Raw genomic sequence first — 22,137 nt, forward strand, 5'->3', positions numbered from 1 at the left:
GCGTCCAGAGGCCTGGCCAGCAGATCCCTCCCCTCCCCACACACACAGCCCCTCCTGGAGCATGGCCCACATCACAGCCCCCAAACTTTCACCCCAACATCCAACACCCCCCATGGCCAAGCCAAGATGAGCCATGTGATGGGACACAGCCACCAGCCCAGCCAAGATGAGGCATGTGATGGGACACATTGCCCATGGCCTCTCTCTCCTCTCCCTAAGCTCGACCCTTTCTTCCTTCCAATGCAAAAACTCAATGGCTAAAGAGTGCATGAAATCAAATAAATACGCCCCCCTCCCCTCCCCTGCGAGCTGCCCCTGAGCCTCCAGCCCAGGGGACCCTCACTGCCAGCAGGACCCCCCTGGAGCGTGCCCAGCCTGCTCCGGGCAGGGGCTGCAGCTTCCCCTGCACCCTCGGGCCCCAGGGGCTGCTGAGATGCTGCTCCCAGGGCTGCTGGCTGCACACCATCACCACCCTCTCCTCACTGCTCGGTAAGGAAACCTGCCTGGAGCCACCAGGACACCCTGCAGAGCTGGCCTGGGGGCGTGGGCTCAGCAGAGCTCCCATCTCCACCAGGACTGAGGGGTCGTGAGCCCCGCCTTGCCCTGGGGCAGGGTCCCCACTCCTGACACTTCTGCCCAGAGGACTCACTTCCCAAGGTGGCTCAGAGAAGAGTTCTTCCCCGGGGGGGATGCCCGTGCTGGGGGTGTCCCACACCACCAGCTGTCACCACTCTGTCCCCAGCCCAAGGGCAGATCAAACTGGCACCATTACCACAGGGCACTGGGACCGTCTGGAAAGGCTTTCCCTTCCCGCTACCCCCCTGGATCTGCCTGGCTCCGGCTGCCTCTCCCACCCACCTGCCCTGTGTCCTCCAGAGGATGCTGGCAGGACCTGCAGACCGGGCACACCTGGGGCTGGGCGTCCTCCCCCATCTCAATATTTGACCCTCGGGTTTGTGTTTCGCGTTCGACCTTAAGCTCAGACCGATGGCTCTCGCCTATCTTAACAAACAAAGGCAGAAGAGAAAGGAAAAAAAAAAAAGTTAGTTTCAATGTTCCCCTTGTGGCTTCCCAGTGGCGAGCCCGTGCTGGGGCAGGGCTCACCCGGGCACCCAGCTCTGGTTCGTGGGCTGTGGGCCCCCGGGCAGCGCGGGCACGTTGAGCCCGTTCTGCGGCGGGAGCGCCGAGTCGAAGTTGAAGTCCATCTCGTCACTGTCCATAAAGTCATTGAGGATGATCGACTCCACGTCGCACTCCAGGCTCCCGTTGAACATGTCCAGGTCCAGATCTGCTGGGAACCTGTCTTGGCCCAACACGGGGGGGTGGACGGCCCCCGGGTAGGGGCCCTGCAGCGAATCCAGCAAGCTCATGTGTGCCCCTTGGTTATTAGCGTAGGGATGCAGGTGCCCGTGGTGCGGCACGGCCGTCATGCTGCACGAGTCACTGGGCAGGCTCATAAGGCTGACAGGATTGGCTAAGGCACTGGTGTTGACCGCAGGGTGGTGGCCGGCTGGTGACGGGTGGTACAACGCGTTGCTCTTCATGAGAGAGCCCGGGTGGGGCGGGTAGGAGGACAAGGCCTGCTCCCCGGCCCCGCACAGCAGCGGGTTGTGTCTGTGGCCACGGGCCGGCACCATGGGGCTGGCCTGCGGCAGGGGCAGCTCCCCCGGGACCATGCTCTCCTTGTGCGCGTAGGAGATGGAGGAGAGCAGGTCCTGCAGCGAGGCGTTCCTGTAGGAGCTGACGGGCGAGAAGGTGGCCTGCTTGTTCTCCTGGATGGTCTGCATGGGCAGGCGGCGCATGAGGCTCATGGCCGGCTGGCTGTAGATGGTCCCGCAGTAGGTGTTGGAGGCGGCCCCCATGCTGGAGCACTTGGAGTTGAAGGTGAAACTGGAGCTCCGCTGCCGCAGGGCGGCCGGGGGGAGCTGCTGGGAGGGGCTCATGTTGTAGCCGTCCTGCAGGTCCTCCAGCATGCTCTCCCCCAGGCTCTCGTTCAGGCTGATGGTGCCGGTCAGGTCGGTCAGCCGGGGCAGCTCCACGGAGCAGCGGGCGCTGAGGGAAGGAGACATGGTGCTGGAAGGGCTGGGGTACATCAGCGGGGACGAGGGGGTTCCGTCGTCCTCCTCCAGCTCGTCCGGCTCGTGGTTGGCCATGATGGGCGAGAGGCGCCCGCTCAGCGTGCTGGCCGTGGAGCTGGCCCGCGTCCGGAAGTCCGCCCAGGCGTCGTACTCGTCGCTGGCGTGGGACGCGGGGCTCTCCGACCACTTGGCTTGCTGGGAGGACGGGCTGTCCTCGCCGCGCTCCTGCGTCACCTGCAGCTGCTTCTTCTTGCTGGCCTTGCCCTTGATGCGCAGGAACTTGCTGTTGTTGTCCATGGACACGGCGCGCCGCCGCGGCGTCTTGCCCGTCTTGCCGCCCTCGGGGTTCAGCATCCACCAGGAGCTCTTGCCGGTGCCCTCGTTCTGCACGCGGATGAAGCGCGTGTGCAGGGACAGGTTGTGCCGGATGGAGTTCTGCGGGGACAGCAAGGACAGGGGCAGGGTCAGCAGCGGGGACGGCACCCCCGAAGGAAAGGGAGGCCCACGGGGCTGGGGGGGACGTGGGGCACCGTGGGACACCTGGGCTCCATCCCCCTGAGCCGAGGGTTTGGGGCTGGGAGAGCTCGGCTAGCGAGTCCCTCCCACTTCCCGCGGGTCACAGCCCTTTGCTGCCACTCCCAGCTCTGTCTGTGGCACAATTCCTGTCATGGCAGGTCCCAGGGACCTGCAGCTGCCAGGGGACCTCCTTCCCTGGCAGGAGCCTGCAGAGGGACAAGGCGAAGAGGCAACAAATGCAGTAACAGATCAGGACCATGCACAGGCCCAGGGCTCCTCTGTCCATCCCTCCCAGCCCAAGGCCACCACGTAGCCAGCACATCCCACAGGATGCTCCCAGCACAGCCAGCCCCTCTGTGGAGATCCCAGCCTGCTCCCCACCAGCTCCACAGGCAGAGGGGATCCCTTTGGAGGGGACCCCAAGCCCCTTCCCCCGCCTGGCACCACTCAGGATGTGCTCCTCTCCACCCTCAGCCCTGACACATGCCCTGTGCAGGGCACATCAGCACCACCACAGCCCTAAACAACCTGGTGGCACCATGTAGACCTTGTCCCCAAATGCCTGTCAGGCCAGCAGGGCAAGGGGGGAGATTCCTCCCCTTGGCTCTTGTGAGACCCCATCTGCAGAGCTGCCCCCAGCCCTGCAATCCCCAGCACAGCAAGGACATGGACCTGGTCCAGAGGAGCCCACGGAGCTGCTGCAGGGCTGGAGCCCCTCTGGAGCCAGGCTGGAGAGCTGGGGGGGCTCCCCTGGAGAGGAGAAGGCTCCAGGGAGAGCTCAGAGCCCTGGCAGGGCCTGAAGGGGCTCCAGGAGAGCTGCAGAGGGACTGGGGACAAGGATGGAGGGACAGGAGCCAGGGAATGGCTGCCAGTGCCAGAGGGCAGGGCTGGATGGGATCTTGGGAATTGGGAATTGTTCCCTGGCAGGGTGGGCAGGGGCTGGGCTGGAATTGCCAGAGCAGCTGTGGCTGCCCCTGGATCCCTGGCAGTGCCCAAGGCCAGGCTGGACATTGGGGCTGGAGCACCTGGCACAGGGGGAGGTGTCCCTGCCATGGCAGGGGTGGGATGGGATGAGCTTTGAGGTCCCTCTCAACCCAAACCATCCTGGATTCTCTGACACCTGCCTCTCCCTGCTGACATGCATCTCAAGGGATGCCACCCCAGCTCCCTGTGCCTCAGTTTCCCCAGAGGAAAAGGGCAAGGTGCAGAGCCCAGGGAAGAGTGTGCAGCACAGAGACCCTTCCCCAGCTCTGCCCAAAGGCTTGGGGCTGGCCAGGGGCTGCTGGAGAGGGGAGGCACCTCCCCAGCCCCTTCCCAGCTGCAGGAGGGGCAGAAGGACGAGGAGGGGGAGGAACCCACGGCGGAGGGGAGAAAGTTTGGTGCTGTTGTGGTGTACAGTGGAATACTAATGAAGAGGCAAGTGAGCTCCAGCCTCATCTATCATATTATGTAATGGCTTACTTCTCTGCACTTCATTTATTTGGAGATTGCTCCCAGGCTGGCTCCTCGCCAGCAGCCACCAAATCCAAGTCTACAGAAATCAATCTCGCACTGACTGATTAAGCCGTGTTTAGAACTAATTGCTCCTTCGTGTGTGGGGAGAATAAATTACGGGCTTTAATTTCACATCTTTAAAATGCAACTGCAGGTATGGGCCAGCCATTAACCCCTTCCTGCACGGCTGGGGAGGGGGCCAAGGGGGTGGTTGGGCCACAGCTGCCCAACCAATGCTCACCACATTCAAGCAGAGCAAGTCAAGCCCTGGCCAGCCTTCCTGGCAGGGAGAGTCCCCCTGACCCTTCCAGCACCTTTCCTTAAGCCCCATGATGGATGATCCAAGCTCCCATCCAGCAGCAGGGACAGAAGCACAGCACGTGGTTGTCACTGCCTGGCAGGGCCAGGGCCACCAGCCAGCTCAGCCCCACGGCACTGCCCTGCACCCCAGACAGTGGGGAGCTGGGGATGCCAAAGCTGGGCTTGCAGGAGTGATCCCTGTCACTGCTGAGCCCCTGGCAGGAGTGGGGAACCTGCCACAGACAGGGTCCCTCCCTGCCAGCACTGCCAGGCCTGCCCAGCACAGGAGGCAGGAGATGCTGCAGCCTGTGCAGCAGGGCTGGAGCTGCCATGCAGACAGGGTGGACAGGGGATGGGCTTTGGGCATGTCACAGCTGCATGGGGGTGACATTCAGATCCTCTGCTACGGCCCCTCCCACCCCAGAGGGAGCACAGGGCACCCCACACCCCCGAGGCAGGGGACAGGGCTGGCAGGGTCAGGCTGCCCGAGGGAGAGGAGACGAGGAGAGGCTGCCGCTTCTCCCGCTTCTCCCGCAGCCGAGCTTCATTAAGAGCCAGAAGCCAGCAGCAATTAAGTGCAAGGTGCAGCACACCCGGCTCTCTCCTCATTAGCACCCCGGCACGCTCGGCTGCCCGCGGCTCGGGGCGCACGGAGCAGGGCAGGGGCAGCCGGGAGCTGATTAACAGCAGGACCTGCCTCACCCGCGGCCACCGGGCAGCCCCCGGGCATCCAGCGGCCCGCAGCCCCCTGGCAGTGTCCCCCTGGTACACAGGGGACAGCAGCTGCCTTGGCAGGGGATGTCCTGGGGTCAGGAGAGGATGGTGCCAGCCCCAGGGCCCCCACGGCGCCTTTGGCACCGCTCCCTGCCCTGCACCGCTTCTGGCAGCATCGCTGCAGGGCTGCCGGTGCCCTGTGCCCGTGCTGTGTCCCTCTGCCCGTCCCCCCTGTCCCCCTGTCACCCTGTCCCCCTGCCTGTCCCGATGGTTCAGCCCCTCACCGGTAACCGGGCCCCGCTGCCCCCGATGCCCAAACCCCAAACAGCACCGGGCAAGGGCATCGGTGCGGGCTCACAGCCAGCCCTGCCGGGGGTGACACCCACTGGTGACAGGGGTGACACTCAGCCCGTGCAAGGGGTGACACCCAGCCTGTGCCGGGGGTGACACAGAGCCCGTGCCAGGGCGACACCCAGCCCGTATTGGGGGTCACAGCCAGCCCGTGCCGGGGGTGACACCCACTGCTGACAGGGGTGACACTCAGCCCGTGCTAGGGGTGACACTCAGCCCATGCCGGGGATGACACACAGCCCGTGCTAGGGGTGACACCCAGCCCGTATTAGGGGTGACACCCAGCCCGTGCCAGGGGTGACACCCAGCCAGTGCTAGGAGTGACACCCAGCCTGTGACAGGGGTGACACCCAGCCTGTGCCAGGGGTGACACCCAGCCTGTGACAGGGGTGACACCCAGCCCGTGCCAGGGGTGACACCGGCACCGCGGGCCCCAGCCCGGCCCCGCAGCTCTGCCGAGGGGTCCGGGATGCTCCGGGGAGCACAAGGACGGGCTGGAGGTGGCACCAGGGCTGCAGGTGCATCGGACCCCCTGCCCAGCCTGGCTGGCACACGGGCAGGACGAGGCTGAGCCCGTGCCAGCCCACGCCAGCTGCCGGAGGCTTTGCCAAGCTGGAAGACCCCGGTGCCACGGCGGTGCCCGTCTGCCGGGTCTGGCCCTGCTGCGGGGCCGGAGGGGGGGCTGCGGGCACCCACAGAGCCCCTCACCCCCCCAGGAGCCCTCCTCCGGCGAGCCTCATTGTCAGGGGAGCCGGCAGTGTGAAATCGGTCTGATTAGCAATTAGTGCCATTGTAACGGGATTAGCCGGACCCATTGTTCGGGAGAGTGCCTTGACTGTCAATGGGCAGCTGGCAGTGGTGCTGAGGATGACAACGACGGTGCGGGGGAGCCGGAAGCCACCCCCGGACTCCCGACATGAGCATCGACCCCCGAGATGAACCCCAGGCCCCGAAATGAGCCACCCACACGGGTACCGAGCCCAATTCGGGCAGCGCTGCCCATCCCCACCCCAGCCTGGGGTGCCCACGAGTGTCGGGGTGCAGGGAGTGGGGCTGAGCTCCCTCTGCGTGCCCCGGGGAGAGCAGGGTGGGGGGAAACGAGTGCAAGAGCAAGAGCAGCCCCTGGCAGCGAGGGGAGAGCAAACCAGGCGCTCTGGGGTCCTCCCCATCCCTGGCACATCCCCTGCACCCCTCTGCTCTGCCCCCCGCTGCCCCTGAGCTGTGCCCCCCTCCCCTCTGCCCAGCACCACGCGGTTTCCAAGCAAACCCCAACCCCAGCTGCTCCCCACACACCCCACACCTGCTCTCTGTTTGTCTGTCTGTCTGTCCAGGCTGCTGGGCCACACAGCCAAGGAGCCCGCTGGTTGTTACCTGGTGCGGGTTCGGCACGGCTGGCAGGAGGAGCAGGGACAGGGACAGGGACAGGGACAGGAACAGGGATAGAGGCAGGGACAGGAACAGGGATAGGGACAGGGAAAGGAATAGGGACAGGGACAAGGACAGGGAAAGGGAAAGGGAAAGGGAAAGGGAAAGGGAAAGGGAAAGGGAAAGGGAAAGGGACAGGGATGGGGACAGGGATGGGGACAGGGACAAGGATAGGGACAGGGAAAGGAATAGGGACAGTAACAGGGACAGGGACAGGGAAAGGGACAGTAACAGGGACAGGGACAGGGACAAGGACAGGGACAGGGATGCTAACAAGAGCTCTGCCAGCAGCACAAGGACGGCTCCAGGGGTTAACTGATCCTTTTTCACTCCTTGCCCAACAAAATTACCACTGCTGGAGGAAATATTGCAGAGGGCACAGGCTGCCAACAGCCTCAGCCAGGGGCTTCATCCCGCAGGGAGGGTGGTGGCATGGGACACGCAATGGTGGCACTGCCATAGCATCACATTCACCCAAAAAATGGTTCAGCCACCTCCTGGCACCATCCCCTGGGCACGGGCAGCCCTGCTCCCTGCATTGGTGTCACCATCCTGCCTGGAGCAGCCGGTGGCTGAGCACAGCCCCACACCAGCTCTCCCTGGGTGGGTGAACCCAGCAAGGGGAAGAACGTGGAGCCAGGAAGGGGTGGCAGGGGCAGGGGGAGGGCAGGAGAAGGGGCAGGGGGAGGCAGGGGGAAGCAGGGGGAGGCAGGGGGAAGCAGGGCCAGGAGCAGGGCAGGGGCAGGGGGAGGCAGAGCAGGGGGAGGCAGAGCAGGGGGAGGCAGGGCAGGGGGAGGCAGGGCAGGGGGAGGCAGGGGGAGGCAGGGGCAGGGCGAGCAGCCGCCCCCCGCCGCGGGGGTCTCGCCGGCGGCGGCGCGTTCGGGTCAGCGCTCCGGCTGAGCAGAGCGGGGCTGACGCGCTGCTAATTGAACCAAATGCCCATTAGAGCTGCGAGGGGCAGGTGGCTGACACGCGAGGAGCCCGGGGCGGCACGGCCGGAGCATCCCCGCCTCCCCCCCCTGCACTCCCAGCGCCGCCGACAGCTCATTAGGGGACCGCTAATCACCCCCGAGGTGTGCGCTCAGCCCAGGACAGCTGGGCATGGCGTGCTGCAGCCTGAAAACTCACCGAACATCCCCCGGCCCCTGTGTGCCACCCCTGTGCCACCCCCGGCCCCTGTGTGCCACCCCTGTGCCACCCCCGGCCCCTCTGTGTGCCACCCCTGTGCCATCCCGGCCCCTCTGTGTGCCATCCCTGTGCCAGCCCTGTGCCACCCCCGTCCGGGAGCGGGCAGGGGTCCAGCCTCGCCCCCTGGGGCACACACCCCCACCCCACGGTGCCGTGTGTGGCTCCAGACAAGCTCCACACTCGGGAATGTGGGAGCAGGGCTGGGGTCACCCCATCGTGGGGCCAGGCTGTGCCACCCCCTGCCCACGTCCTTCTTAAAATTATTCTTAATTTTCATCTTAGTTCAGGATAAACTCAATTATATGGGTGTGCTGAAGAACACAGACTCAAACTAATGGAAAACTAAGAATTTGCAGGGCATTAGCAAAGTTGCAGAAAAAGAAACCTGTGTGTAAACTGCCTCTTTGGAATGGTACTCTCTTCTGAGTTAGAATTTTTATTTCTAATAAATCTTAATAAAATTAAGAATCTTAATTTTTTTATAAAGAATCTTAAGAAAATTAAGAAAATTACTCCAGGGCTGGGGGTGGCATGTCCCACAGCAGCCTCCCCTGGAAGAGAGGGTCCAGGGAGGAAACCAGCACCCTGCCCCTGTGCCAGGGCTCAGCAGCCCCATCCCCACCCCCAAACCCAGGCAGTGCCCAGCTGGGGCTGCTTTCAGAACAAGGGTGGGTGCAGCTGGACGGGTCCCTGGGGTGGTGACCATCCCCTGCCTGGCCCCGTGCTGCTCCTGGCCCATCTCTCCCACACATCCAGCTGGTTCTCAGAGGGTCTGACCCCAGTGCACCCCCCAGTGCACCCCCCAGTGCAGCCCCCCTGGCACGGAGCTGCCCCTCAGCCCTGTGTGCACCTGGCAGCTGAGGCTGTTCCACAGCTGCCCCAGTGCCTCCCTTCCCCTGCTGACCATGAGCAGCTCCCAAACCCACTAGAGACACAACTGACACCCATCAACCACCCCCAGCTCCCCACACCCCCCAGTAGCCCCCCGTGCCACCAGGGCCACCAGGGCACTGCAGCCCCTGGCCTGGCACAGAGGGGGGGTCAGATGCCAGTGTGTGTGGCAGAGGTGGCACACACAGCCCAGCATGCCTCTCCCAGCCCTGGGACTGTTGCTGTTGCCATGGCAGCCGCTTTATTTTAGCCAGCTGCCATCAGTCCGTGTCCCCTTCAGAGCCAGGAGTGTCCTCCCTGCCCTGGGAGAGCCCGGGGAGCCCCTGCAGAGCCCAGCCCTGGGGAATGGCTTTTGCTGAGCCCAGGGGGACACACACAGCACCAGCTGAGCACCACTGACCGCTGTGGGCAGTGGGGTCACACCAGCTCGGCCAGCAGGTCCCACAGAGGTGGGTCAGGGGATGGGCCAGAGAGCCACAGAATCCCCCAAGGTGGGAGGGACCCACCAAGATCAACAGTGCAGCTCCTGGCCCTGCACAGACACCCCAACAACCCAAAAAACCCCAACAACCCAAAAAACCCCAACAACCAAAAAACTCCAACAACCCAAAAAAACCCAACAACCAAAAAACCCCAACAACCCAAAAAAACCCAACAAACCACAACAATCCCGGCCTGTGCATCCCGCAGAGCCTTGTCCAAACACTCCCAGAGCTCTGGGCACCTCAGCCTGGGGGGAAGAGGATGGATGGATGGATGGATGGATGGATGGATGGATGGATGGATGGATGGATGGATGGATGATGGATGGATGGATGGATCATGGATGGATGGAGGGATGGATCATGGATGGATGGAGGGATGGATCATGGATGGATGGATGGATGGAGAGATGGATGGATGGATGGATGGATGGATGGATGGATGGATGGATGGATGGAGGGATGGGGGGTGGATGGATGGATGGATGGATGGATGGAGGGATGGATGGATGATGGATGGATGGATGGATGATGGATGGATGATGGATGGATGGATGGATGATGGATGGATGGATGGGGGATGGATGGATGGATGGATGGATGGATGGATGGATGGATGGATGGATGGAGGGATGGATGGATGATGGATGGATGGATGGATGATGGATGGATGATGGATGGATGGATGGATGATGGATGGATGGATGGGGGATGGATGGATGGATGGATGGATGGATGGATGGATGGATGGAGGGATGGATGGATGATGGATGGATGGATGGGGGATGGATGGATGGATGGATGGATGGATGGATGGATGGATGGATGATGGATGGATGGATGGATGGATGAAGAGATGGATGGATGGAGGGATGGATGGATGGATGGATGGATGGATGGATGGATGGATGGATGGATGATGGATGGATGGATGGATGGATGGATGGATGGATGGAGAGATGGATGGATGGAGGGATGGATGGATGGATGGATGGATGGATGGATGGATGGATGGATGGATGATGGATGGATCATGGATGAATGGATCATGGATGGATGGATGATGGATGGATGGATGGATGGATGGATGGATGGATGGATGGATGGATGGATGATGGATGGATGATGGATGGATGGATGGATGGATGGATGGATGGATGGATGGATGGATGGATGGAGACAGAACTAGGACTGGTATTGAGTGATTTCAGTGCTGGGGGAACACCTGCATGGTCAATCCAGCTACCACAGCCAGCACAAATGCCCCCCTTGCCCTGGGCCTCTCCTGGTGGAGCCAGAGCAGCCCCAAAGCCGCCCTGGCAGTGCTGGGGCTCGGAGGGACACCCTGTCCTCCAGCCACAGCAGTTCCCAGGCTGGCTCAGCACAGGGGGGACCACCAGAGCTGTCCAGCACAGCTGGGAGAGGTCCCATCACCCCACAGTCTCTGCCCAAGCCCTGTCCTACCCCACCACCCCGAGGGTTTGTGCTGCCCACCCTCCAAGGGGTGACCTGAGGGGCAGAAGAGGAGCCTGGAGGTGATGATGAGGAAGGCAGTAATCCCTGTGCAGCCTGTGGGCAGAACCACACCCCTGCCAATCCCCCAGCACCCCCTCGTGCCCCACAGGCTCCCCAGAGGCCTCATTAGATCAGAGCAGGGCTGAGGATAACGAGCAGGCACACGCTCCCCTCTGGGGCCACGGGCAGGGCTGGGGAGCTGGGGACCCCTCTATGGGACTGGGGGATGTTTGGGGAGCTGGGGACCCCCCCTATGGGACTGGGGGATGTTTGGGAGAGCCCAGCCTTCCCCAGTTCCTGCAGGAGCCCCACAGAGCTGTGCACACACAGCACCCAGCTGCAGCTGCCCTGGCACCAGGTACCTGCCAGGGGCACAGCCCCACGGTGCTGGGCTGGCCCCACACCCTCCCTGGTGTGGGGTCACTGCAGGTACCACTGCAGGGCTGGCAGGGGACAGCCAGGACCCCTGCCCACCTCCTGCCTGTCCTGTATCCCTGCCTGGAATATTCCAGAGGGGAGGGGGCTGGGGCCAGCTGAGCTGGTGTGCTGCCCACCTCAGCTCTGTGACCCTGCCATGGGCCCCTGCTCACCCTCCCAGCTGGAAGCAGCTGAGCCACCTGCCCTGGGCAGCTGGCAGTGCCACAGGGCACAGCACTGCCCTGGGGACCTGTGCCAGCCCCCACTGCCCACCCAGGTGGACCTGTGCCCACCCAGCTCTCAGCCAGCCCCAGGGGATGCTGTGGGGCAGGGGGTGCTGAGTGAGGGGGGACCACAGGGTTGGACTTGCCCAGGGTTGGGCTCCAGCCCCAGCAGCTGAGCTCACAGAGGTGCCAGCACAGCCAGGGGTGCTCTGCAGGGTGCCCACATCCAGCTAAGGGACATCAGCGCCCTGCCTTTGGGGACAAAACCCACCCAGAGCACTCCCTGCCCACCCAGACCCCCCTGCAGCAGGTGAGGCCAGCTCAGACCCTCGGGGGACCCTCTGTTACCCTGTAATGCTCTAATGACACCCCAGAGCTGGCCACCAAAATAGCTGCAGTAAATCACCCCGAGCTGCCGTGTCATTTTTGCATGAAATTACAGGATTTTTTCCCCTGGGTTCAATTTCCTCCACACCAAGTTCTCACCGCAGCCAAATCATTAAAGCAGCAGCACTCCCTTTTCCTCGGGTACCACTTGATGTCCCTGCTGGCACCGAGGCTGGCTGGGGACAGCGGGGCCCCAGTGCCCCCAGGCACTCCTGCCTGTGCTCAGAGAGCCCCGAGCCGCTCCCAGCCCGAGGCGAGGCACATCAAACCCTGCTGAGAGCCCGGGGACAGCCAGCACCCAGCAGGGATGCCGGAGGTGCCCCAAGCAGGATGCTGAGCCCCCGCGGGGGGGTCCAGCCCCAGCAGGCAGAGGAGCTGGCTGTTCCCAGGAGGAAACCGCCCACTCTTCCTCCTCCTCCTCCTCACCGCCTGCGGGAGGAAGGGGGGAGCAGCAGCGCTCAGCCCGCACCACCCCGTGACCCACAGCGACGCTCAGACACCCGTGGGAGGGTGTGGTGCCATGAAACATCGCCTCTGGGTCACCTGGCAGGGACACAGCCACATGTCATCCCCGTGTCACCATCCTGCCCAGCTCTCTGAGCACCACAGCCCCCCGAGCTGGGCAGCAGCAGGAGCCCCAGAGCCAGGGCAGGGAGTCCAGCTCCATCTCCATCCTCATCCTCATCCTCATCCTCATCCTCATCCTCATCCTCATCCTCATCCTCATCCTCATCCTCATCCTCATCCTGCCTTGCCTGTGCCACCAGGGCTGGCTGGATTTCCAGCCTGGAGCCGCCTTCGAGCTGGGCTGTTCCCAGCAAGCCGGGGAGGACAGGACAGGGACCCAGTACCGGGACACATGTGTCCCCCCTGTGTCCCCCATGTCCCCCTGGTCCCCCATATCCCCCCATATTCGCCCCATATTCCCCCCATGTCCCCCCGTGTGTCCCCTGGGCCACCCTGTGTCCCCCCGTGTTCCCCCCCCATTCCCCCCACTCTGCTCCGGGCGTTCCCCGCCTGCCCCCATCCCCTCCCCAGGGGAGCAGCCCCCCAGGGGTGCCCCAAGTCCCTCTGTGCTGTCAGGCCCTGTCCAACACCTGTGTCACACCAGGACCCCCAGGGGGCTGCTGGAGCAGGGACAGGCTCCCCCAGCAGGGACAGGGACAGGGACAGGGACAGGGACAGGGACAGGGACAGGGACAGGCTCCCCCAGCAGGGACAGGCTCCCCGAGCTCCAGGGCAGCTCCTGGAGACAAGGAGCTGCTCTGGCCATGCATGGAAAGGGGCCTTTGCTTCTCAAATAGAGTCAGAGAATGCCAAACCGGTTTGGAAGGGACCTCAAAGCCCATCCCTTTCCACCCCTGCCATGGCAGGGACACCTCCCACTGTCCCAGGTCTCTCCCAGCCTGGCCTTGGGTGCTGCCAGGGATCCAGGGGCAGCCACAGCTGCTCTGTGCCAGGGCCTCACCACCCTCCCAGAGAGGAATTTCCTCCTGCAAGAGATTTCACCCCACCACCAGCAAGCACAGATGGCAAAGGCATGGGAGAACTCGAACTCGGGGCTCTCAGCCCTGAGGGGATGGGGACAAGAGGGGTGGCCAGGACAGCAGGGACATCCCTGCCACCAACTGTCCTTGGCTGGGAGATTCTTCATTGGAACAGTTTTATTAAAAAAAAAAAAGTAAAATCCCAGCTGCTGAAGCAAACAAATGTTTGTAGCAGTTTGCAGGTTTCAGGCCCAGAGGGTGGAGCAGGGGAGGGTTCAGTGATGCCTCTAAGGGAGAAAATCCTCACCACGGGGACTTGCTGTGCAGAAACGTGGCAAGAAGCACTATTTAAAAAACACCTCTGAAAACAAGGAGCACTTTCCAGCCAGTGGTGGGGTTGAGTCCATCTGGTTGAGCCCACGGCACCCTGGCAGGCTCTGGGCTGTCCCTGCTGTCCCCAGGCAGCTCTCGAGGCAGAGCCCCCCTGCCAGCACACACTGAAAGCCTCCAAAATCCTCCAAAGCATCCCTGGCAGTGCCCAAGGCCAGCCTGGACAGGGCTGGGAGCACCTGGGACAGTGGGAGGTGTCCCTGCTGTGGCAGGGGTGGCACTGGGTGGGCTTTGAGGTCCCCTCAAACCCAAACCATGGTTCTGTGAGCAGCCCACACAACCCTGGGGTGCCCTGGGGGTCTCCTCAAGGGGGATGCTCTCAGGGGTGAGGGGCTCACAGCTGGAGTGGCTCCTGTGTAGGGTCCAGGGGGTGCAGAGGGATGGAGCTGTACCCTGAGGAGCCCCCATGGGTGGCAGCCACAGCTCGGGGGGTTCTCAGCCACTGTTGGGTGCTGGGCAGGAGCCAAAGGCAAAGGTGTGGTAAGGGGACATGTGAAAACCATCCCATGGGGCTGAAGGAACAGCCCCCAGCCCTGCAGCAGCCCGGGTGGGTCAGAGCCCTGCCGGGGATGTCCCCAGCCTGCCGAGGGGTGTCACACACTGCTCCCGTCACACCCCCATGGCACAACGGGCACCACGCTGCACAGGGACACCTACAGTCCCCTACAGTCACAGCCCCTCCCGTGCCCCCTGCCACCCTGCTGGCTCAGCTGACGCCTTTTTGTCCATTTGCTCTGCACCTGCTAATGACAGCCCCGGGTGGGTCCCAGCAACCTGTGCCCGCTCCCAGCACAGAGAGCCAGGAGAGGAGGACAGGATGAGGAAGAGGAGGGGAGCCTTCCCCCATGCTCAGCAGCTGCCCAAGGGTGGGCTCAAAGCCCCCCTGTGCCCCAGAATGTCCTTGTGCCAGGGACAAAGCCCTCCCACACACCCCAGTGCCCCCCAGGCACTGCCAGGACCCAGCAGCCTCTGGGCACCCACTGGGCACAGCTCTGCCCACGATGCTGGCTGAGCCCTGGTGTCACCTCATGGATCTCTGGTGTCACCCCACAGAGCCCTGATATCACCAACAAACTCCCTCCTGCTCGTGGGCACAGCCCCACTGACGGGTGGGAAAAGGGGGACCCCCAGGACACCCCCCTGCCCCGGGGGCTCAGTGGGAGAGGGGGCTGGATGCCCTGGGTGCTGCTCCCAAGGGGGTCTGTGCAGGAGAGGGGCTGCCAGCAGGGCTCCCCAAAACCAGCCCAAAGCATTTCCCAGCCCAGCCCACGGGGCACAGCAGAGGATCCACGGGGAAGCGCTGGCCAGCGGCGCTGCAGGCTCGGGTTTCACCCAAACACATTCCCTGGGCAGGGCTGAGCACACGGGAATTTCCTGGCTCTGCAGCCACGGCTGGAGACAGCAGTTGGAGCTGCTCCTCCTGGGAGGCTCCCAGCCTGCCCTGCCCTGCCCTGCCCGGGGGTCTGAACCCCGATGCCGTGGGGGTTTAGGGGGTGTCTGGTGTGTGCTGGGAGCAGGGGACATGCCACATGGGGTGGGACAGGGCAAAGCTGCCCACTGGGCTGGCATGGGCTCATGGCATGAAGGGCACCCTCAAAGACCCCAGCTGCAGCCTGTCCTGGGCGCTTTGCCCACCTCCCCAGTGCCCTCCTGCCCAAAGCAGTCACCCCGAGGTGACCAGCAGAGCCCAGAATGCCCTGGAGCCTTGCCAGCATCCCTTGGCTGCTCTTCCCTTGGGAACACCGAGTGCCCACAAGCCCAGGCACAGTGCCCAGCCCTGTGTGCAGGCACAGGGCCCCAGGCCTTGCTTTTCCTCCATCCCTGAGCTCCCCACACTCAGCAGACCCACGAGGCACCTGCAGTGAGCAGAGTGGGGCTGAGCTCTGTCACAGGCAGGGCTCCCAAGCCCTGAGGGAGGACGCCAGGACAGCTGACCATGGCCAAAGGGACATCCCATCCTGTAGGAAGATGTATGCAATATTTAAATTGGGGGATTGAGGCACCAATTTCAGGGCAGCAGCTGGAGGGGGACCTTGTGTTTATTGTTTTAATTGGAGTTTGTTTATTTTTCTCTCTCCCCCCTCTCTCATTTCATTCCATTATTTCATTTATTAAACTGTTCTTTTCTCAACTATGGTTTTTTTTACCTGCTCACAGCTCTCTCCCCATCCTCCCAGGGAGAGGGATGAGCTGGTGACTGTGGGGTATTTGGTGCCACAGGGGTTAAGCCCTAACAAATGGGGACGCTTCCTGCCAGGCTGGTGCCTCATCCTTCCATCCCTGCTTGGAAAGAGCAGCTCTGGGACTTGCCAACCTGTGCCCAGCACCCAAGGCCACCCCAGCAGCAGGGCCCTTCCAGCAGGGCTCCCTGGTGAGAGGCTGGGCACAGCAGGAGGCAGCTGGGGACCCCCAGTACCTGCCTGGAGCTCCCGGCTGCTGGGTTACCCGGGAAACAGCGATGACATCGCAGGGGAGGCAGGGAAACTCTGCCCGAGGTGTGCGGGATGCCATCGCCGCCGTTGCCAGGGAAACAGCAGGCGACATCCTGCAGGTGAGGGGGGTGCTGGGCTGGGGGCCTGGCACTGCAGCCCAGCCTGCAGTCCAGAGGGGCTGGTGCCCTGTGGCACACGCCCTGGGGGCACTGAGGTTGGCTCTCCCATTGCCAGCCCCCTGGGGCAACAACGAGGAGGGGACATTCCCTTTGGGGACAGTGCCACCCCACCTGGGCTGCCCTGAGGTTGGCTCTCCCATTGCCAGCCCCCTGGAGCACTGGTGAGGTGACAAGAGGGGACATTCCCCTTGGGGACAGTGCCACCCTGCCTGGGCTGCCCTGCCGGGCTGCTGCAGCTGGGACAGAGAAGCCACTGTGCCCCAGCTCTGGCTGGGCACTCTCTCCTTGCCCCCCACTCCTGGTTCTCCAAAAAACAACACCTGGGACACATTCCCCTGCTCCCAGCCCGAGGCAAGGCCCACCAAATCCTGCCCAGGCACCCCAGGGACACCCAGCACCCAGCAGGGATGCAGGAGGTGCCCCAGGCTGGATGCTGCAGCTCCCCCCTGCAGTGCATGGGCAGGGGCTGGCAGCGAGCCCACAGCACGGAGGGGGAGCTCTGCATCCCTGAGCCACCTCCAGCTCCATCACAGCCTCTGCTGTTCCCTCCCAGGGAGCTCTGCATCCCCCAGCCACCTCCAGCTCCATCACAGCCTCTGCTGTTCCCTCCCAGGGAGCTCTGCACCCCTGAGCAACCTTCAGCTCCATCACAGCCTCTGCTGTTCCCTCCCAGGGAGCTCTGCATCCCTGAGCCACCTCCAGCTCCATCACAGCCTCTGCTGTTCCTTGGAGCTCTGCACCCCTGAGCCACCTCCAACTCCATCACAGCCTCTGCTGTTCCCGGGAGCTCTGCATCCCTGAGCTACCTCCAGCTCCATCACAGCCTCTGCTGTTCCCGGGAGCTCTGCATCCCTGAGCTACCTCCAGCTCCATCACAGCCTCTGCTGTTCCCAGGAGCTCTGCACCCCTGAGCTACCTCCAGCTCCATCACAGCCTCTGCTGTTCCCAGGAGCTCTGCACCCCTGAGCCACCTCCAGCTCCATCACAGCCTCTGCTGTTCCCTCCCAGGGAGCTCTGCATCTCTGAGCCACCTCCAGCTCCCTCACAGCCTCTGCTGTTCCCTCCCAGGAGCTCTGCATCCCTGAGCCACCTCCAGCTCCACCACAGCCTCTGCTGTTCCTTCCTAGGGAGCTCTGCATCCCCGAGCCACCTCCAGCTCCATCACAGCCTCTGCTGTTCCCTCCCAGGGTTGGAAGCACCAGGGATGCTCAGGATTTTTCCCAGCTCTGCCCCCAGGGATGCTCCATTCCCCCGGGCAGGGTGTCTCCCCGCTCTGAGCGCGGTTTGATCGCAGGGGGTGGCAGGAAAGCCACAGCCACGGCCACTGCAGGGGTCCCTGGCAGGATACAGGGATTCTCCCCCGGGGCAGACTGCAGGATGAGGGGATGCTGCCACAGCAGGTACAAACCAGCAGCACCAGGGGGAACAACGAGCCAGGGGCTCTGGGGCAATTCATGGTGCAGCCTCTGCCCCCAAAGCACGGCTCTGGGAAAGACTCAGGCAGCACAGGCAGCCCGAGGAGGAGGAGGAGGAGGAGGGGAAGCAGGCAGCCACCCCGGGGAGGCAGCGGGATCCCTGTAGGCTGCTGCAAAGCAACAGGAACACAACAACCCCCTCCTGCCTGCCTTGGGGGAGTTTGCCACCCGAGGCGGAGCAGTTTTATCTGTAATGGCAAAAATTACATCAGCCAGAGCTGCCGAGGCAGCCGGCCCCGGTGCCGCCCGAGGAGGATCGGGATCCACCCCGCACTGCCACGGCCCCTCGGGCCATGGGCCCTCCTGCAGCCAGGAGGAAGAGGAGACGCTCTGGGCCGGGCCCTGCAGCACCCTCAGGAGTGTTTTTTATTGCTGATGGGTCTCTCTGGAGCAAGAGCCCACAGTAACCTGTCCCCTACAAACTGACAGGAGTGCCTCGGGATCAGCCCCAGGACCTTCCCCAGCTCCACACTGCCGGTGGGGTTTGTGTGGCAGTCAGAGGAATCAGACACTTGGAAATAAACCGACCAAAAAAAGGTGTCTGAGCGGGAGGGTGTCACAAAATGCCCAAAAACGGGCAGAAGGAACCAGAGCACCAGAACAAAGCAGCTCTGGACTGCACTGACAGCGCCCTGAACCTGGACCAGCAGCTTGAACCCATCCACAGCCCCCTGGCTGTTAATTTTAGGGTGTTCCTGGGAGGTGGGGGTTGCAGCAAGGCTGGGGTGGATGCCAGGATGAGAAGGCACAGGGAGGAGGTGTGGAAGGAACGGGAAGTCACACCTCCCTGCAGGAAAGCAGCTCCTCACGACTCTTTCCCTCTGGAAGCCCCCCCTGAGGGGTCTGAGCACTCGGGGTCACACCTCAGCCCCCCAGGCTGTGGGCACCTGCCTGTGGTGCCAGTCTGGGTACAGCACCCTGCCTGAGGGTCTCCTCGCAGAGCTGGGGGTGACGGCACAGCCCATCCCGATGTCCGGGGGACCGGGCAGCCCTTCAGAGGCCACCCCTGCCCGCGGGGCCCCCAGCCGCCGGCCCCGGCTTCGTGACACGGAGCTGTAATTGAATTAGCCTGAATTAGCCGCTGCTGCCCGGGCAGCGCCGCCTGCAAACCATCCTCGAATTCCTGGGCACGGCGCCCGCTCCCCGTCTGCATCCCCGCCCCGCGCCTCCTCCAGCGCCGACCCCGGGCCGGCAGGGTCCGAGTGCCGGTACCGGGCTCGGTACTGCGGTACCCAGAGCCAGCAGGGTCCCAGTGCCGAGTGCCGGTACCGGGGCTCGGTACCGTGGTACCCAGAGAGCCAGCAGGGTCCGAGTGCCGAGTGCCGGTACCGGGCTCGGTACCGCGGTACCCAGAGCCAGCAGGGTCCCAGTGCCGGTACCGGGCTCGGTACCGCAGGGTCCGAGTGCCGGTACCGGGCTCGGTACCGCGGTACCCAGAGCCAGCAGGGTCCCAGTGCCGGTACCGGGCTCGGTACTGCAGGGTCCCAGTGCCGGTACCGGGCTCGGTACCGCAGTACCCCGAGCCAACAGGGTCTCAGTGCCAGTACCGGGCTCGGTACCGCGGTACCCAGAGCCAGCAGGGTCCCAGAGCCGGTACCGGGCTCGGTACCGCGGTACCCAGAGCCAGCAGGGGCCCAGTGCCGGTACCGGGCTCGGTACCGCAGCACCCCGAGCCAGCAGGGTCCCAGAGCCGGTACCGGGCTCGGTACCGCGGTTCTGCCGGGCCGGGGCAGCGCTGCCGGAGCCCCCCGCGCTGTCCCCGGGGTCAGCCCGAGCCAGCCGCTGCCTGCGCCAGCTTCCCCCGCTACAGAATGTCCCGAGCGCGGCGGCCGCGGCCAGGGACACGATGTGCTCCCCGCTCCAGGGCTGTTTTTCCTGGCCGGGCTCCTGCTCCGCTGGCGGCCGGGCTCTGTCACTCAATGCAGCTTTTGTTCGCTCCCCGCTCGCCTCCCTTCACACCTCCATCCCAGCCCTGCAGCCCTCCCGGAGCCCTCTGCACCCCGCCGTGACCGTCCCCAGCCCCGGCTGTCCCCGGCCGTGACCGTCCCCAGCCCCGGCTGTCCCCGGCCGTGACCGTCCCCTGGCCTCTCCTGCGGCTCCACCGGCGCCTCGATGGGATTTTCCCCTCCCCACGAGCTCGGTCACGGCTGCTGGCAGCGCCCCCTGAACCCTTCCTGAGCACAGATCCCAGTGCCAGCCCTAGGAGGGAAGAGGTCACTGTCCCCCTCATGCTGCCCAATCGGTCACTGTCCCCCTCATTCTGCCCCACAGGGTCACTGTCCCCCCCATCCTGGCCCCAGGGTCACTGTCCCCCATGCTGCCCCCCGCCCCACCCTGCTGTGGGCACACACTGTGGTGATGCTCCATCCCTAACTCACCCAGGGGTGTTATGGGGGTGCAGGGGGTGTCCCCCCCAACGGTGCCAGCCCCAGCACTGCTGCCCTGCCAGGACCTGCAGGGTGACACAGGCACAGGGTGACACCATCCACAGCGGGCTCTGGGCAGGGTGGGAGATGGAGCTGCCAACATGGGAGAGCTGAGTACAACCTGCAACCCTGACACCCACTGGAAAATGGGAATTTCCCACTAAACTGCCAGGGGGCAGGGTTAGATGGGATATTGGGAAGAAATTCCTCCCTGTAAGGGTGGGCAGGCCCTGGCACAGGGAGCCCAGAGCAGCTGTGGCTGCCCCTGGATCCCTGGCAGTGCCCAAGGCCAGGCTGGACAGGGCTGGGAGCAGCCTGGGACAGTGGAGGGTGTCCCTGCCATGGAAAGGGGTGGGACAGGATGAGCTTTAAGGTCCCTTCCACCCTAAACCAGTTTGGAATTCTGTGATTTGAGGTCCAGTACAGAAGCTGATTTCAGCTTCCCAATCTTTGTACATTTCCTGTGGTAAAAGCAAAAGAGTCCCTATGATCCCAGACTGCCAGTATCCCATTTAACCCACTGGATTTGCCTCTGCCTGCCCTTCTCCTGCTTCCCCTTTCAGCCACTTCACCCCTGAGTCCCACAGCCCAGCAGGTCTGGCTGCTGAGTGGGATCTGCCCACTGAGCACTGGGGCAGGCAGCCCTGGGGCTGGGACCCCCCAGATCAGCACTTCTGGGGAGACACCAACGATTCAAACCCTGCCCACCACACCACCACCATCCCCCCGAGCCCTGGCATCCTGGGAATCACCTGGCAATGCTCCCTCCATCCCTGCCCACAGCCTGAGAACAGCCAAACCTCCTCCATCCCTCCATCCCTCCCTCCCTGAATCCCTCCACTCTCCATGCCCCATCCCTCCCCACAGCCTGAGAACAACCAAACCTCCTCCATCCCTGAATCCCTCCACTCTCCAAGCCCCTATCCCTCCCCACAGCCTGACAACAGCTAAACCTCTCCATCCCTCCATGCCTCACTCCCTGAATCCCTTCACTCTCCAAGCCCCCATCCACCCCTCCCCACAGCCCAGGAACAGCCAAACCTCCTCCATCCCTGAATCCCTTCACTCTCCAAGCCCCCATCCCTCTATCCCTCAACCCTCCCCACAGTGTGAGAACACCCAAACATCCTCCATCCCTGAATCCCTCCATCCCTCTCTCCCTGAATCCCTTCACTCTCCAAGCCCTCATCCCTCAATCCTCCATCCCTCCCCACAGCCTGAGAACAGCCAAACCTCCTCCATTCCTCCATCCCTCCATCCCTGCATCCCTTCACTCTCCAAGCTCCCATCCATCCCTCCCCACAGCCCAGGAGCAGCCAAACCCTCTCCCACTCCCTGCACACCACAGATTAAGCCTGGTGGCATCACTCCTGTATCCCCAAACCCCTCTATTTTTGCCCCCCCTCATTTTTTTAGCGGCTGCTCTCTTCCCTGGCAGCGGGAGGGGGGTCTCCCCTGCATCCGTCTGGCAGCCCAGCCCCTGTCGCCAGGGGGGCATTAGCACCAGAGCTGCAGGGAGCTCCCCGGGGAGAAGTAAGTGGATCAAAGGGTTTTAGCAGCAGACGGCTCCCAGACAAATCTGGATCGTCTTCAAGGCAGCCACTTGCGGCTACAAATGCACTTTCTGCCTGCAGCTCCCCGGCCAAAAGTTTCACACCGGCTTTAGCGCGTTTAACCCCTCGCTGCTCCCCGGCAGGGTGGGACCCGCCTGGGACCCGCCCCGGAGCAAACCCAGCCCTGCAGGAAGAGCTGCTCTTGTGCAGAGA

The 22,137-nt window shown here is 63.5% G+C and overlaps 1 protein-coding gene across 1 annotated transcript in view; it reads right to left on the minus strand.

Moving 5' to 3' along the window:
• Positions 1-374: 374 nt before the first annotated feature.
• FOXO6 (forkhead box O6) overlaps positions 375-22,137 on the minus strand; it is a 36,897-nt gene continuing 15,134 nt past the window's right edge. The window contains exon 3 of the mRNA XM_084222866.1: positions 375-2,513. Within this exon, the coding sequence (XP_084078992.1) occupies positions 1,101-2,513 (1,413 nt within the window). The 3' untranslated portion in view covers positions 375-1,100. The remainder of the gene's footprint in view (positions 2,514-22,137) is intronic.

Source organism: Fringilla coelebs, assembly GCF_963513975.1.
Source record: "Fringilla coelebs genome assembly, chromosome: 28".
In the NCBI taxonomy this organism is placed as follows: Eukaryota; Metazoa; Chordata; class Aves; order Passeriformes; family Fringillidae; genus Fringilla; species Fringilla coelebs.